The 19,724-nt window shown below is 32.1% G+C and overlaps 1 protein-coding gene across 1 annotated transcript; it reads left to right on the top strand.

Annotated features, from left to right (window-relative positions):
- Positions 1-3,553: 3,553 nt before the first annotated feature.
- On the top strand, positions 3,554-19,401 carry LOC134697913 (CD209 antigen-like protein C). The gene is made up of 7 exons (XM_063560200.1): positions 3,554-3,646; positions 10,296-10,489; positions 11,941-12,045; positions 13,386-13,468; positions 16,426-16,522; positions 18,630-18,834; positions 19,389-19,401. The coding sequence occupies exons 2-7, from the start codon at positions 10,351-10,353 to the stop codon at positions 19,399-19,401; spliced, it is 642 nt and encodes a 213-aa protein (XP_063416270.1). The 5' UTR covers positions 3,554-3,646; positions 10,296-10,350.
- Positions 19,402-19,724: the final 323 nt, after the last annotated feature.

Genomic DNA, 19,724 nt, shown 5'->3' on the forward strand with positions numbered 1-19,724 from the left:
TTCGATTATCAACATGCGCTTAGCTAGATATAAAAACGAAGATATAGTATGATTACCAATGACACAACTCTCCATAAGATACCAAAATAACAAAGAAATGAACAACTATACGTCACCGTAATTATCGTTCATTCAATATCAAATTAGGACATCCATTGTATTTGACTCCCCAAAATTATTTTTGTTTTCTATTTAGCACTAGCAGAGTCAGCAACCATATTTAATAGCACCACACAGGTATGACACATGTGCGCAAGTATTTTTTAATCAACAAGTTTGCTTAAATGGTTATTCAAAGTAAAGAAGCATATTCCTTAACTGTACTCACGCGATAGGATACTCCTAAATCTATTATCAAATGATTTCTGCATCATTGATTAGACACATACCGTGTCTCTGTCTTTGAAACGATATATTTGAAACAATATGTAATAAATTTCATATTAACTAATTTGTGGAAATGTGCGTCCAATGCATGAATTGGTTATTGTTTGGTAAATTAAGTCCATTTGCAAAGTTTCTTTCGAATGCACAGGTCGATATCAACTGTAGTAACTGTAATGCAAGATGAATTTTGAAATAGTTTGCGACGTGAACAAGTTATTCATGCGTCTTCTAATTTTAGAATTACGCAAGTCGTTGATTTGTCCTGGTGTTCGTGTAACATATCTTGGCATATATCTTATATAGGTTCATTGATTGTGGTAGTAAAGAGTCAATGGCCAATGGAACAATACGAAATACTGTTCCTTATATGATAAAAGATGAAGGTGCACGATTTTCTGAAATAGAAAAACATTAAGAAAAACACACACTACTCTAGGCATTAGATATTATAACTATAAGTTTACCCTAGTTTTTGTTTTTTTCAACTATCAAATCTGTTTGATTTGCTCAATAATTTCAATATTATACGACTGTCAACCAGTTTCCAAATAAGGAAATACCTTTAAGGTTTTTGTTTTACCATTTTGACGATCATTTTGAGTTTTCCTTGGAGCTCAGTATCTTTTTTTTTAAATCATATTTTACAAATACTGTGGATTCATTTATTTTCGTGGGTACCAATTTTCGTGGATTAAGGAAAACTTACATGTTAGTGGATATTTAATTTCGTGGTTCTGCTGAAATCTGCATACCAGCCTATAGAAAATTTGCTATTAATTCGTTGAACCAAGGATTTGTATAATTAGAACTATACAAATCCTTGGTTGAACTTTAAATTTCGTTGTTTACCTGTTCCCACTAAATCCACGAAAATTGTTATCCAACGATTAATAATGAATTCACAGTAATGGGTTTGTTATACAAATCATGTAATTTGAGAGATGGTTTAATTGTTTTCTTCTGTGAACTGATCTGCGGACAGAAATACAAACAAAATTACGAATACAGAAATGTATTGAAATCTAAATACAACTTCTTTAGAGAAACACATGCAAATTAGGTAATAGTTAAAAGACAATACTTTCACAATAGACAAAACATCCAAAATCATCAAATGTGTTTCCAAAGATATTATGTACTATTTAATTTTGTTAGACTTTACTAGAGACATACACATTGTTTGCTGCAATGCATCCTAATAACACCTGTATGTCCATTTGTATGCCCATTTCCTGCCATTTTATGTTCTGTATTTGTCACATGTTAGTAACATGATCATTGAAACAAATAGTTAAAACTATTCATACTGAATTAGTCATGTAAGTCATCAATACACATTTATAAACTAGTTATCTTTGTATCAACAAAATTGCAAATTTGTCATAAAAATTGGTAAAAAATCATAAGCCACCTTATTTATGTACTATGTGTAATGTATCATTGTATCCATTATAACATGTATAAATTATACTTATATTTGTTGTTCGACTCATGGGATTTTTATTTAAAAATCGATAATCTTTGAATCGATTACCATTGATGAATCTTCTGAACAGTCTTAACCTCTATATAATGTACAATGATAGAGGCTTATTAACGAGCCGTTTTGGATAGTGTAACAGTGTTTACAGGAGGTACCTTTTAAATTATATGTGATTTAACTAGGTCGTACGTTTATTAGAATGACCAATAGCCTATTTTACCTAGTGTATATAATTAGTTTAAAGACGATCGTCTTCAGTTATTTTCAAATTAATTCATATAGGGTTTTTACTAGTTTGGTGATGCATATATAATCTGTGTCAACATAAAGTGTTATATAGGAAGCAGATAGTCATTATATATATTATATTAGGTTAGATATTTAAGTATTTAAAATGTTCGTTTCATTTCAATCCCCTGGCCCTCAAGTCTGTACAATTTGTTGAAGTATTGTTAATTAAGCGTTTGCAATTGAACACGGCACTTTACGATAACGGCTACAATTTTACGGAAACCTCGAAGCAATTTAAATGATAAAATAATTAAGAAATTACTGTACTTCTATTACTGGTATTTATTCCGGATTCGTGTAAACAAGCTGCAACGTCATCTTAGCAAAGGATTGTGAATCATAGGTGCTACATTTGCGTTTTTTCTTTAAGAGTTTTTCATTTATAGTTCATGTTTTTGGGAAAAAGGGGAGAGGGGTAATGGTGAGGGGACGTTCCTGCTTCATGTAGGTCCAGATAAATGATTCTGATTGAAAAAGTTTTCTCATAGTTGTTGTTGTTTTCATACAGATTTCCCTCGCGAATATATTTCAATTAATTTGTAGATTAGCCACAAAGTGTGATTTATACAATGAATAAACTATCAGCAAACAGAATTTGTAGGTGTCTTTGTTACATTGATTTGTATGTGTGTTTGAATATTTTGTTATTTCTGTTGTATGTCTTTGATGCATGTTTATACAGTTGTGTGTACTTAATCTCAATAATTGTCGAATTTACTTATTGTGTTTTCTGTGGTGCTCATTTTTTTTAAAAATAAATCGAAGCTATAAATTCGTCCAGTATACGAAAACCAACGTCAATCAAACGGCCATAGAAATAAATTTCGAACATGGCTAGGTATAGATCTTCTACAACATTGTACAAAACTTCTAGATTTTATTGACTCTGAACAGCACTAAATGTTAAATATTACAAAACCGGTAATAGGTCTATTGCTTATACATGTTATACAAACATTTATCTCGGATATTACCAGCCATGATGATGGTTGCTATTGTAAACAAAAAGTGTTATAAAGGAAGTCAATACAACGTGAAATATGTTAAACTATTGCGATTGTAAATGTATGTTTTATTCATATCCTTTGCTATTAAATCTTAACGATTGATTCGGGGTAGTATATTAACAATGATAACAAACAGATGCATTATGCCTTACGATAGCAGTATCAAATTATAACTACCAAAACAATAAGACCTATTATATATAGGAAGGTTGATAGTTATATTTCTGGTATCCATACCGGATCTGTTTCGAAAATCTGTTCTATCTTTTCTATGGTTATACAAAGGATGTTCAAGTTGTATTTCTACGTATTGTAACCGGATTGGTGATAGTATAAATAGTCGAAGGTACATAAGTTAATCTGATATTACCAAAACGGCCTGCGTTTCGGAAGGTGTATGCAACAGTTCGTTTCACTGTTTGTAGTTTGTTTTGGATACCCGATTGCTTGGAGGTATTCTTATAACCACAGTTTAAAGGTATGAAGCTTAAGATTTTGGAAAGTGTGAATTGAAATAACATATTTGACTTTTTCATACATAAAATTTTAAAGAAATGACTTGTATACCATAAAAAAATCAATTAATTCTCTGCTATATAGCAACTTTTTCACTGAAATATTTAGTCGTGTGAACAGGTATTCTTTCTTAGCAATATAAAGTTGGTATCGTCTTTTTAAAACCGTTCAATAACGACTATCAATAATCTTAAATCAATATTGTGTTTGATTTAGAATAAAATATTTGAAAAAAAGTATTAAGGTGGTATGGGAGTCTATTATAAAAATGATAGAATTTGTTCATACTTTGCCAAAACGTAGTATATATTGATACATGTCAACAATTATAATAAAAGTGATAGGTCACCGCGCATTTTTTCAAGCTACAGGACGGGACAAAATAACACATTTTGTATGGATTATTCAGGAAAAAACACCATTCTGTGATTAGAAACTAAACAAAATGATAGAATTGTAAAGACAGCTTTCAGACACTGCTTTGAGAATATCAAAAGAAAAGATAGGGTCACCGTACGTTTTTTTCCGGATAAAATACAAAATAGGAAAATTCCTTGTACAATCCTTCAGAAAATGCACTGTTTCAGAGTTACCTCCCCTAACTTGATGGAAAATGTTGACCTTTGGTTCTCTGTTTTTTACAATCCAAGATGGAGGAAGACACCCATACCACCTTAAATAACATTAAGTGCATTTGTTGATTTTTGGCATAAGAATACCTTACAATATACTTATATCTTCTTTTAGTCTAAGCCAATTGGGTTTCTTCAAGACCGATATGTCATTTTTTTTCTAATGCTGTGTTTGCCAGTTTTCGTAATAATAAATGATGGATCACAACAAGAGAGCAAAGGTGTCAAATATAATTACACATTTATCACACATGTGAACAGATATGTCAATGATGGTGATACATGGCTGTGTACATAATGTATATACAACTCGTCTAAACATCAACCCAACAATGTTAGATCTTTAAATTTGCTTTCGCAAATTTTTGGTTCTTCCCTCGCCGGGATTCGAACCAATGCTACTGTGATTTGGTGTCACGATATCACAGTAGCATGGGTTCGAATCCCGGCGAGGGAAGAACCAAAAAATTGCGAAAGCAAATTTACAGATCTAACATTGTTGGGTTGATGTTTAAACGAGTTGTATATACATTTTGTACACAGCCATGTATCACCATCATTGATGGCGATCCGATGGATACATCTGTTGTAGGGTTGTCACTGACTCAGACGTACTTATGAATATAATTATTTTCTGTGACTGTATCGTACATTAATTTGTAGGATCCTTTACTATAGATAATTTAGCTGATCTGTAACAATAACATCTTCATGCCTTATATATCATGTACTGTAGTACGCCGCTAGATTAAAACGGACGTGGAAAGGTAACATATGGCCACCGAAAGCTCTTTTTTTGAGAGCCCAGGTGGTCGTGTGGTCTAGCAGGACGGCTGCAGTGCAGGCGATTTGGTGTCACGATATCACAGTAGCATGGGTTCGAATCCCGGCGAGAGAAGAACCAAAAATTTGCGAAAGCAAATTTACAGATCTAACATTGTTGGGTTGATGTTTAAACGAGTTGTATATACATTTTGTACACAGCCATGTATCACCATCATTGATGGCGATCCGATGGATACATCTGTTGTAGGGTTGTCACTGACTCAGACGTACTTATGAATATAATTATTTTCTGTGACTGTATCGTACATTAATTTGTAGGATCCTTTACTATAGATAATTTAGCTGATCTGTAACAATAACATCTTCATGCCTTATATATCATGTACTGTAGTACGCCGCTAGATTAAAACTGACGTGGAAAGGTAACATATGGCCACATAAGCTCTTTTTTTGAGAGCCCAGGTGGTCGTGTGGTCTAGCGGGACGGCTGCAGTGCAGGCGATTTGGTGTCACGATATCACAGTAGCATGGGTGCGACTCCCGGCGAGGGAAGAACCAAAAATTTGCAAAAGCAAATTTACAGATCTAACATTGTTGGGTTGATGTTTAGACGAGTTGTATATACATTATGTACACAGCCATGTATCAACATCATTGATGGCGATCCGATGGATACATCTGTTGTAGGGTTGTCACTGACTCAGACGTACTTATGAATATAATTATTTTCTGTGACTGTATCTTACATTAATTTGTAGGATCCTTTACTATAGATAATTTAGCTGATCTGTAACAATAACATCTTCATGCCTTATATATCATGTACTGTAGTACGCCGCTAGATTAAAACTGACGTGGAAAGGTAACATATGGCCACCGAAAGCTCTTTTTTTGAGAGCCCAGGTGGTCGTGTGGTCTAGCAGGACGGCTGCAGTGCAGGCGATTTGGTGTCACGATATCACAGTAGCATGGGTTCGAATCCCGGCGAGAGAAGAACCAAAAATTTGCGAAAGCAAATTTACAGATCTAACATTGTTGGGTTGATGTTTAGACGAGTTGTATATACATTATGTACACAGCCATGTATCACCATCATTGATGGCGATCCGATGGATACATCTGTTGTAGGGTTGTCACTGACTCAGACGTACTTATGAATATAATTATTTTCTGTGACTGTATCTTACATTAATTTGTAGGATCCTTTACTATAGATAATTTAGCTGATCTTTAACAATAACATCTTCATGTCTTATATATCATGTACTGTAGTACGCCGCTAGATTAAAACTGACGTGGAAAGGTAACATATGGCCACCGTACGCTCTTTTTTTGAGAGCCCAGGTGGTCGTGTGGTCTAGCGGGACGGCTGCAGTGCAGGCGATTTGGTGTCACGATATCACAGTAGCATGGGTTCGAATCCCGGCGAGGGAAGAACCAAAAATTTGCGAAAGCAAATTTACAGATCTTACATTGTTGGGTTGATGTTTAGACGAGTTGTATATCCGAGGGGTGTCAGGATTGATCAAATGAAAGACCGACCGGAGGGAGGTCTTTCTTTGAGCAATCCGGACAACCCAAGGTGTGTTCTACGACAAGAAAAACCTTAAAATATGCATTATCTGACTTATATACCGTCAAAAAAATATGATTTTTTATAAAGATTTGCAAAATATAGTATACTATTTTACCGACAACACTAAAGTGGGATATTCCTTTCTAATGCGTTCAGGTTGTAATACGCCTTACGGCTCATTTAGAATGTGAAATAAAACTCACTAATTAATCTAGATATAAACCTTTTAAAAAATATTATCCATACACAATAAAAATATTACTGTAACTGGATGAAGTAAGACACAAATGTATTGTTACCATCCGATAACGGTGTATGACAAATACAAGACACATTGTAAGTAATTTATTGTACCACTTAGTTTATGGAAAAGGGGGAGGGGTATGTTTTTTTTTCTATTTGTAATGTCATTTCTATCGCGGAAAAGTGGTTATTTTTTTAACAAGTTTAATTGAAACGAATGAAAAATTCAGAAAGATTGTCTTTTGAATAGCAATACATTTTATTAACAGATAATCAGGATATAATTATATACCCTCCGCACCCGACCCCTTTCTGAGTTACGTTAATGTTATTCAATAGAATATAAGATTATCTTATTAGTTGATCATTTGATAGAGTAAAAGTATACATAAATTTAAAACAGTTAAGAACTGGCACAAAGACGAATATAAATACATGTAGGTCACAGTATGATTTCCTATTCAGCGTTTATCGTCCTGAATATGCATGAAATATTTGCCACTGGACGTTAAGCAAGCACTCAACAATCCACCAACCTATTCAGTGTGACTCAATAAGATTTTCAAAATCTAACACACGAATATGTTAAATCTGGCTTTTTATTTATGAAAGTCTATATTAAAATTCATCTCACATATATGATAATGTTTCTTTATTGTAGCGATAAATTAAAAAAAAAACTTCACGTTATTTGTTTCTAAAATTAAAATGCGGGCAATAAAGGTTTCTTTTACATCTATCATCGATTGAACTTTAAAATATAAATTTCCAAATCGGCAACAAAAAACGAATAAAATTTTGAAATAAATTAAAGATTGCATTTTTATCAAGGAAAATAATGACCTCACACAGGTAATTATTTTATGCCTTTGAGCATATTTCATTGAAACATGGTATCGTCCGGGTTGATTCTGAAAAAGAATGACCTGTCGTTCTGAAAGAAAATAACTCCATATAGGTATATAATCCTTTCTAATGCGTTCAGGTTTTAATACGCCATACGGCTCATTTAGAATGTGAAATAAAACTCACTAATTAATCTAGATATAAACCTTTTAAAAAATATTATCCATACACAATAAAAATATTACTGTAACTGGATGAAGTAAGACACAAATGTATTGTTACCATCCGATAACGGTGTATGACAAATACAAGACACATTGTAAGTAATTTATTGTACCACTTAGTTTATGGAAAAGGGGGAGGGGTATGTTTTTTTTTCTATTTGTAATGTCATTTCTATCGCGGAAAAGTGGTTATTTTTTTTAACAAGTTTAATTGAAACGAATGAAAAATTCAGAAAGATTGTCTTTTGAATAGCAATACATTTTATTAACAGATAATCAGGATATAATTATATACCCTCCGCACCCGACCCCTTTCTGAGTTACGTTAATGTTATTCAATAGAATATAAGATTATCTTATTAGTTGATCATTTGATAGAGTAAAAGTATACATAAATTTAAAACAGTTAAGAACTGGCACAAAGACGAATATAAATACATGTAGGTCACAGTATGATTTCTTATTCAGCGTTTATCGTCCTGAATATGCATGAAATATTTGCCACTGGACGTTAAGCAAGCAATCAACAATCAACCAACCTATTCAGTGTGACTCAATAAGATTTTCAAAATCTAACACACGAATATGTTAAATCTGGCTTTTTATTTATGAAAGTCTATATTAAAATTCATCTCACATATATGATAATGTTTCTTTATTGTAGCGATAAATTAAAAAAAAAACTTCACGTTATTTGTTTCTAAAATTAAAATGCGGGCAATAAAGGTTTCTTTTACATCTATCATCGATTGAACTTTAAAATATAAATTTCCAAATCGGCAACAAAAACGAATAAAATTTTGAAGTAAATTAAAGATTGCATTTTTATCAAGGAAAATAATGACCTCACACAGGTCATTATTTTATGCCTTTGAGCATATTTCATTGAAACATGGTATCGTCCGGGTTGATTCTGAAAAAGAATGACCTGTCGTTCTGAAAGAAAATAACTCCATATAGGTATATAATGCAAGATACAGTCACAGACATAATTGTATTTATAAGTACGTCTGAACCAGTGAAAACTCTACAACAGATTTATCCATCGGATCACCAGCATATATATTTGATACTTCAAAATCATTAAAATGTCTATGTTTCTTTAGTGATCCGATGGATAAATCTGTTGTAGAGTTGTCATTGGTTCAGACGTACTTCGTATATATATACTCTTGCAGTTAGGTAAGAGGTTTTTTTGTTCCGTGTCGAAGGCCTAGTTTTGACTTTGATATGAAGAACAGCAATACACGCGCTGTTCGTTTGTTTTGTGTGTGTTGTTTAGCTATGCTTCTTGATTTGTGTCACGGATGAATAAAATCAGTATTAATTACACAGTTACAGCATGCTCGATACAATATTTCTATTAATAATCTTAAAAACTAACTATCTAAAAAACTAAGTGATCGACATATAATAACGACAACTACATGTGTCTGTTGTTGATAACAGATTAAGGTCTCGTGAATTTTATATGTTATGATAAATTAAGGTAACTAGTTACATGACTGCATGTCTGAAAATCGTCATACAAATTTCCAAAATATATTCTCTTTCACACCGTTAAGGTATTAATGCAGTGCCAATCATGGGAAGTTTCTATACAAATACATATGACTGCAACCTTTTTTCTTTGCATTACTTGAAAAAAAAATAACGTTGTGTATATTATATATGGCTATTTTTCTTCAATTATTGAACTTTTTTGTCACCGACTCACCGAATTAAACACTTGGACACACCATTAAATGTAAACTCACCAAGAACAACACGACGGGAGCCCCCAAAAAGAGCATACCCTGCTTAATATTTTGCATCCAATTAAAAACTTGCATGACGAGTTGTTTATATTTAAACACAGTTTGCTTAATCACAGTTCTTCCTTGCAAAATAAAAAAATGAAAATTTGTAATATTTATATTCTTTAAGTTGTGTTGCTCATAAATAAAATATTATAATTACCATTTTGATGCACCCAGGTGTGTGCGTTGGTTCGTATTACTTAGTCTTAAGTGTTCTATGTGGTTCTTTGTGAAAGTGGTTGTCGTTTTTGTTGTTTGTATGACATTGTTAGGTTCACCAGTGTAATATTTCATGTGAAAGTGATACTTACTTGATTTCCAAATGATATGGTTTATTTACAAATATTATTAAGTTATGTGGACTTTTGATTTTTTGGGACGAATGTACGTAGTTTACACAATGTTTCATTCAGTAAAATCCAATCTGAATTTCTATGCCTTGATGTTGCAAATTGATCTATGCTTTATACGTTTACTTAGTTGAATCATATGAGTTTTATTCTAGGTAGAATAAGACGAATTATATCGATTCATTACAAAACAGATTAACTTTACTTAACATGGAAAATGCTGAAAAAGGGGTACACAAATGCACAGGTGGTAACAGACTTTTAATAGTAGGAATAATTGTGTGTATATCTACCACAATGGTAATGGCAGGTTTATTTATCAGTGTAAAGTTAAAAAGCGACGAGAAAGGTAAGTTATAAGATATAATAGTTCAGATTGAAAAATTTAGCTCATTTTACTTAGAATAGTAGGATTAAACCACTCCGTTCACATAGTATTCAGAGGGTGACTCTCTTTGCAAAAAAAAAGATATATCGAACAACATAGTGTGTACACAGGAAGCAAACCTGCTTATATTGCATGCGACCCAGATAGAACTTAATCATACTTACACATTGCAATTTGCCGCATTCACCCAAAACTATAAGGTATCTAGCAAATACTGAGTAAATTGGTAGAATCTCTTTATTGAAAATTGCAAATAATGAGCTTGCGTGCAAACTATTCGATTCCTTCTAGTACATCACTGGTTAACTTAATCTAACATAAATATGTTCCAGTGTCACGTTCATGGACGCGAACTCAAGATTCGTTGATAAACGGTACGTAGCCTAATATTGGTTGCTGAATGCCAGGTAGCTATTCATTATTCGTCATTATACAAAAGATATGTTGTGCATCAATGCCATGTATTAATAGTCTATCACGTCCAAGTTATAGTTGCACCTTGGTATGATTTTCTTATAAGAAGTGTAGCTTTGATAAAACTATACTATGAAGACCAAAAGAAAAAGAAAACGATTTATTGACTGAGAAGTCTAAGCCTATTCATTTCAGTTATGAAACATGAATAATTTATTTGTTTGTAAAAAAAAATGTGAATCATTGAAATTCAGTTACATGTTCACAAATAGATATGCACTTGAACTTGTTGGAACGATACATCAAATAATTACAGTAAAACACAGAAAAATAACAATGTGACCAATGTGTAAAAAAATCTGACAAAACAGTACACATAAACATACAATATCTGTACGTTGTCTGAAAATAAAATCAGTATTTGTACGAGCCATACAAACAGGACATGAGGAGCTTTTCGGTTGTTTCCTAGCAAATACAAAATACATTTAACATTTTTCGACAATTAAAATAAATTGTTTTTATCCTGCAATTTACACCAATCACTTGGAACATAAATTGTTAAAATCTAAATCACTGTGTCGATTTTTTCAAAGTTTAGACATGTTTATAGACACGGACAGCAAAATTTTAAGCAAAAGAAATATTCACATTACTACTGGTTCAATATGAAGTGGGGTGACATGATACTTTATTTGTACAATACAATTACAAATAAAGCAACATTTTTTTGTGTGTACCTGTTAGTTGTATTATAGGTGGCTGATTGCAGGATAAAACGATTATGGATGTTGACGCTGCATAATTTTTCTTGAAAGGTCTTGTCTTTGCAATTCAAAGATGTTTGTGCTTTTTAAAATGTGTCGTTTAAAAATTAAGCAAATTGGAAATGTATGATATATGAATAAAAACAATTATATAGAATAAATTTGAAAATGTATTACTGTCTTTCAAACACTATAACTTATGTCTAGCTGCATGCAATACATGTTTTGTAGTAGAACAATGTTCTCTGCCATGCACAAATGATGGGACTTGCAAAGTGTGCGGAAATGAATATGTATGTGATTGTCCACCAAACAGCCTTGGAAGCTTATGCCAATGTAAGTATATACATGTAGTATTTAATAGTAGGAAATATGTGTATGACGACACGTCAAAAATATTTTGGAGGCCTGGTGACCGAGTTGTCAGATTATTAGTCGAACTATTTCTTCACTTACCTGTAAGCACAGAGGTTGTAGATTTAAATCCTGTACGTGGCAGACACAGTCGACTCGAATCTTATATGATTAGGAGTGGCAGTTTTCAATCTAAAGGTCGGTATCTTTTTAAATTGATGCAGGCTGTTGAAGTTAATTTTGAATAATCAGTCCCAATTGTGCATTGATTGGTGTTGAGTTAACGGTTTTGTTTTGTACTGGTAAAGGCTTTACGGTGACATATATTGCAACATCCTTGTTCTCTGTGGGTAGCTGTCTCACATGCAACTATACAACCTCTCCTTATATTTTGTTACTGGATTGTTACATTTTTTTTTGGTGATAATATGAAGGCAATAAAGTTGTATTTTCCGAACCTGACTCGCAAATACCGTAAAACATGTCTATATGTTATACATCTGTCTCAGCATAGCACAAGAAATTCATAATTGCATTCAGCATACTAAACTGTAAAGTGTATTTATTTTAAAATCAATTCAACCATAATTACAATTGATTGACCTGATTTAACTCAAGTTACAATATGACTGATGGGGGAATTTCGTATGTGTATAACATTATAAAACTGGCATAACGTTTAAGCAAAAGAGTGTTTGAATTACAATATAAGAAATACAGTGTATGGTCAAAATGTTGTGTAGCTAGTCCAAAAGTATACATACTCATTTTTACTCAGCATTATGCATTGGTTCTGAGTAATGTCATACTTGTTGGTTTTGAGAAAAAAATAATTAAGGGAAATCTCCAATATAAACATCACAATTCTCGTTGCTTACTCGTTTAATATAAATAATTTTCCGATTGCAAGAGGATGACTTACTTTCAATAGTATATGTTAATACTTAGTTCGTTATGACCCCGACCTTTTATTATTTGAAATATATTCATTTTAAGGCGAAATGTTCACTTCTCACCAAAAAGGATGAATGCATACGTAACGGAGGAATAGTTCTATGAAAATACATTTTAATCTACATATGCGTTGAATGTCAGTTTTATCTAAATATAATGGACGTATGTGAAGTAAACGAACTTTCAATAGCCATTTAGAGAGCACTCTCCTACTTTTCCGTGAATAAGATTCTTTACGTTTGGACAATTCTAAATCACCCATTATTCTTTATAAATTTTATTTCTGACAATAAATATCTGCATTACTAGTACTTTGTAGTTAACATTTTGAGATGTATTATTATATTAATATATCATTCATTATACAGATACATGTGATATTGGATGGTCTTTGTACGAGACGACATGCTTCAACATCAGTACACAATTTCTCAGTTGGAACCTTGCTAAGGTACAGTACAAGGAAAAAGTAATATGCTTACTTTTGCATCCTGTCGTATGCTAAATACTTGCAAGTATTTTCTGTGATTTGAACCTGTTTTATTTGACATATCTATTAATTCGATTAGTTAATATAGAAAACCATATATAAGTAAATAATTACATTAGATGTATGTTTCATTATAATACGTTATTCTGATTGGCTAATTGCACATCAAATGTTATTCCGTAAGCAGTTGCATGAGACAATAATATTTCATTCATGATGACACGAGGTCCCACAATAAAGTGCACAGGTGAATTTAAAAATTTAACTTCATGAAAATCGTGTTTTTATAATCCTAGCTAAAAAATGTAATTATAAGTATTAAATGCTTCTTTTTGTAACTTTATAGGGTTGTAAAAGCGTCGACCGTGCGTACATTTTTAGAATGAAGCGCTTCCGCGCTTCATACAAAATGTACTTCGGTCAACGCTTTTACACCCCAATAAATTTACAAAAAGAAGCATTCAATTCTTAAATACAGTTATGATGAATTTATTATGCATATTTTAATGACAATGTATTTAACATGTTCAACGTGTTTTACCAATTGAAGTAGACTAGATTGTGCATTAATTCAAATTAATTGTAATAGAATAGATTGTGCATAAATTAAATCAAAATGAGAGTAGATTTCCTTGAACTCCCTGTTAGTATTTACCACATAGTATAAAGTTTTAAAATAACCTCAAATATTGTGTCACAATCAGAGTTACAGCCAAATTTTACTACAAAAAAATACCAGGATGAAACATTGTGTGTATAACTTATTCATTTTTAAAAAAAATAAATAGATAAAATCCGCATTTGAGAGCAGAATTGAATTCTGTATCGAGAAATATTTCAAAATGAAGTAGAATATATCTTCAAGAAGTTATGCAATCACTTACTTCAGATGTAAGTGATTTGTTTTGATATATTTGATTAACAAATCATATTCAAAATTCATGATATTTCTCCCTTTGTAAAGATTTACAATTGGAACATAGTTCTAACATTCGACAAATTATTACAAATATGCTTTAGATCTAAATTCGTTAAACCGATAAATTATCATACCATCTGCGTATAAAGCAGGCTTAATATCAGCAAAGACCCATCGAAACCACATTTGATACAAACATTTAACAATACTTTTAGATATTTGGATGATAAATTGGCTCTTAATAATGACAATGTATGTATACCAAAGATATTTATCCTGTTGAACTAACTTTAAATAAAGCTAATACCAACAATGACCACTGCCCCTTCCTCGATCTTGATATCTATATAATTAACGGGAACCTCAATACAAAAATGTATGATAAAAGAGATGATTTTTCATTTCCTATCGTTAATTATTCACTTGTAGATGGTGACGTTCCCTTGTCAACATCTTATGGTGTGTTTATATCCCAACTTTTACGATTCTCGCTCGTGTATGTAACAACGTATTAGATTTTAGCGAGAGAAATCTATGTATTACTGAAAAATTATTACACCGGGGTTTTCGTTATCAAAAACTAGTCAAAACATTTACTAAATTGTATCATCGGTGCAATAACATCATTCGTAAATATAACTCAACATGTAGACATTTTATACGTTCAGGTATTTCACATCCAATCGTTTATGGCAATAATCTTTACAAAACACAAAAATGTCAGTATTCACATCAAAAGCTTAAAATACTTACGATACTGATGTCAGGTCATTACAGATTGCATATTTTGGCTTTAATATTGATTCACTTATAGAGTCTTTGCATTGGAATTAAACACATTTATTCTAAAACCAGTTGTTGGCATGACACGGGTTATGTTCTTCTCATATATCTTATGATGGTATAATACTAAACCCCTAACGGGAGGGATTGTGCTTTATATTCATATGATAAAGACATCATCTTTCAATCAGTTTAATTGAGGTCTGGAGCGTGCATGTCAGTTTCAAGTAGTCCTTTGTTAATTTATGTATTAATGTCATTTTGTTTAGTTTCTTTTGTTACCTATTCTGACGTCGGACTCGGACTTCTCTTAATCTAAGTTTTACTATGCGTATTGTTGTGCCTTTTTTTTCTACATTCACTAAAGGTATAGGGGGAGGGTTGAGATCTGAAAAAACATGTTTAACCCCGCCGTTTTTTGCGCCTATTCCAAGTCAGGAGCCTCTGGTCTTTGTTAGTCTTGTATGATTTTAAATTTTAGTTTCTTGTGTATAATTCGGAGTTTAGTAGTTCATTATCACTGAACTAGTAACATATTTGTTTATGGGTCAGCTGAAGGACTCCTGCGGGTGCGGGAGTTTCTCGTTGCATTGAAGACCCATTGGTGGCCTTCGGATGTTGTCTGCTCTATGGTCGGGTTGTTGTCTCGTTGACACATTTCCCATTTCCATTTTCAATTTTATTAATATTTGGGAAACAATTGCAAGATGCACGTTTCTTCTCAAAATCAACTTTTGTGAATATTTAATGTAAATAAGAAACACACAAAATGATCCTTTAAATCGTCTGAAAATAAGAATATGGTGAAATTCTTGTTATTCGGGCTATTTTACCGGATATATTGTATACCTTTTACTTATTATTTTACGATACAATGTAATTGCAAATGATGATACTTATCAGATATGTTTTCACTAGTTATTGCTGGTTTCGCTTCGTTTTTTGTGTGTGTCTGTACTTTCTAGTTGTAGTTTCCTACGTGGAATTGCACATACACACTATTTTAGAGTTACTTGAGTATTTTTTTTATTATAGGACTATTTATTAAAACAAATTAAAATCAGAGGAGTCATCTGTCGTGTGCTCTTCCAATAGTTGAATAACATGGAGACGTCTTACCATATTCGTGTCAATCTACTTCAATAAAAAGTGTTTTTTTTAACTATTCGGCGTTTTATGACGGGGAATATGACACATAATTTCTTTTGGTTTTCAGGATTCTTGTCGATCCATGGATGGAAGGCTTGCTGAACCAACGACAGAGGGAAAACATGCATTTATTCAACAGCTTTATGATGACTCACATGTGACAGGTATGGGGGTTAAAAAAATAAGAACTGACTAATACAGTTCTTACTGAAAACAAATGCATGACGAATCCTGATTACCAATCATGCAATTCATAGTTGACAGGATACTTTGTGATGAAGTTATGTTATGACTATTCCTGCATTCAAAAGTTAATCTTGATTTGATTGCTCTTTAAAAATCAAACAATCAGCAATTGCATAACATAATTCATCTGATTTTGGGTGGGGGCATACATTGAATGAGGTTCAATGTTGTGGAATAAACATGTCAATAAATATTTACAAAGTACATTGAAAACAATCAATATTCAATATTCCAGTTGTAGCTAATTTAGTTAAAAGCATTATCAATATATGTTTTTTCTCGTAAAATTTTTATAGTAATCACATGGATAACTAGACAAAAAAAATCATCTTTGAGCTCGAACCCCAACTTCTATATATTTTCATCTCTGGTGGATAGTGGTTTCATTGGCAATCATTTTCAATATGTACCGTTCATATAAGACTAACGATATCATGAATTTATTCTAAAATCTCTTTCTGTCAGTTTTCAAATTAAGGCAATGCAATAAATTCAGTTCATTTAATTTCACCTTCAGATATATTGATAATAATCTTTCTATTAACAATCCAAACTTTTCGGATTGGGTTCAATTAGTTTATCCCTCAGAACTATGAATTAACGAAAACACAGACACGGCTTCTTCTGCCTCATTTTAGACATACCTCGAATTTTGCATACAACATGTACACGATCATCTCGATACAAGAATCAATGACAAACTAGACGATTTTGATTTTGAAATTATCAATGTCTCCCATCTCAATAGCAATATCCTAACTTCAGCTATATATAGGCTATACATTTCCCAACTTATTCCGTATTCAAGCGATTGAAGCTCCTACTCATATTTTTTTAAAACGTCACAAGTGTCTGAGTAGAAAGTTGATGAACCAGGGGTATGCTATTTGTTATGAAAAAGTTCATCGGGAGGTACCAAGACCTTGTTACTGAATATACCGGATCAACTTCACACGGTTGTCTTGAAATATACATTCTGGTTACTGACGTTGTTTAGTATCTTGATAACGTGTCATATTATTCCTTTTTTGTCTTTTTTTAAGAATATAACTGTTTAGTCTGTTTTTGGTGATATCCTTTTGACGTAGCTCTGTATTTATACGTCCCGTTATTGTGTATTGTTCTATGGTGAAAAAAAATTGTATTCGCGTCTTTCATTTTTGCTTATGTGCTTTGTCTGTATGCTTTTCGTGTTTCTTTGTTAAATACATGACGTGGCTTTGAACCTTTACATCCCATCATTGTGTTACTGTGCTATGATTTTTTTTTGTATTCTTGTCTTTCATTTTTGCTAATGTGCTGTGTCTCTTTACCTTTTTGTGATTTTTTTTACATATTTGTTCGTTTTCATAGTGATAAAGATTATAACACATTGTTTACTGCTGCAGCTCTATTTTTGACATCTTTAGCTATCATGTCTGTTAATTTTGTTCACACATTGTTGTAAATATAATGAAATTTTATATGACTCTCAAGTGATAGATTTAGCTAGCTATTAAACAAGGTTTAATTCATCATTTTCTACTGAAGAACATGCCTATACCAAGTCAGGAATATGACAGTTGTTATTCATTCACACGATGGATTTTAGCTTTGGTTCTGCTATTATATTGGTGTCTTTCAATTAAGATTTTTTCGGTTAAAGTTCAAACTGTTCAATATTGTTTATATACTGTGCACGAAAAAAAAACAATACTGAGTTGTTTGAAAAGCTTCTAAACACTACTTGATATTTAACAACAATCACTATTAATATAACAGTGACCATTAACAAAACCGAATGTTTTAGTTTTATACCGGTTAGATATGGTGCTAATTTAAATGACAGTTTCAGAGTGCAAATCATTAACTAGTAAGTGAAATCTGATAGAAACAAGATTCGTATAATGGTATGGACGAATTTAAAAAAATTTTTTTTTAAAGGATTACTAGATGTATTGCCATAAGGAAATAACAAATCAAAAGACATAGAAGTATAATATTTCAAGAAGAAGAATTTATTTAAGTTTAATTTCACACTTTTAGCACAAGACTGGTTGTGGTTGGGAGGAACAGACATGGATAGTGAAGGAACTTGGATCTGGGAATATAGTAATAAAACATTGGATTTAACCTTTTGGAGACCTGGTGAACCCAACGACGACGGCAGTGAAGATTGTTTGGCTACTCATGCTGGCGTTTGGAATGACATTCCTTGCACAGGTGAACAACAATTTGTTTGTGAAAAATCGTAAGTATTGAAACTTTTGTCGTTGAAATTCCTTTTCAATTCAACCTAATCACTCCATTGTGATTACAACAATTAATTATCTTTAATACACTTTGTTGTTTTATTCAACTTACTTTTTGTTTTTTCTTTGAATGCATACATGCAATGTATTTATCATAATGCTAGAATTCATATACATTTAAATTAACTTTAAACTAAGTAACACCTAGCATTCGATATGTCTGAAGCATGTCAGTCCCCAATCATTGTCTACTGTGCCGATGTTAGGAGACAAACGGACCATCATCAGTGCTATCGATCTATTCACGTGACATAATTTTGAAAGAAAAACCGCCTTTTGAATGTTGTGCGTCGTATACGCATTTCTGTATTAAGCTTAATCAGGATCACTAAAACTCAAATATATAAAGCTAGGAATGTACCCAACGAACGTTAGAATATATATGACCAAAGCAATAGTCAATGTCTTTTTAAATTTGTAATCGTTATACTAGCTGCAATCGGTTATCTGCATGTAAAGAACAGGGTTTTCTAACAAGAATATTTTTTTGCAGAATTGCTACTTGACAGGAACACATCAACCTGGACAACGAATGTTTGCATGTTTTAATTACAACTTTAATTTTGAACAACATGGATTGTTTGTTTTTGTATTCATTATTTTAAATAAATTTGTTGTTTTAAATGAAAACTAATCACGACACGACACGAACAGTATAAACAATTTTAATTTCCCATTTTTTTTTCTCAAATTCATTCTATGTTAAAAACCTTTCGGATATTAGGGTTTTTATGCTCTTTTTGTCTTTCTTGACCGTCACGGGTTAATCTCTTATAGACGTTTGGCTTACACAATTTGAATCCTGGTACTTATAAGTTTGTTAACATCC

This window comes from Mytilus trossulus, chromosome 14 (genome assembly GCF_036588685.1).
Source record: "Mytilus trossulus isolate FHL-02 chromosome 14, PNRI_Mtr1.1.1.hap1, whole genome shotgun sequence".
NCBI classification, from domain to species: Eukaryota; Metazoa; Mollusca; class Bivalvia; order Mytilida; family Mytilidae; genus Mytilus; species Mytilus trossulus.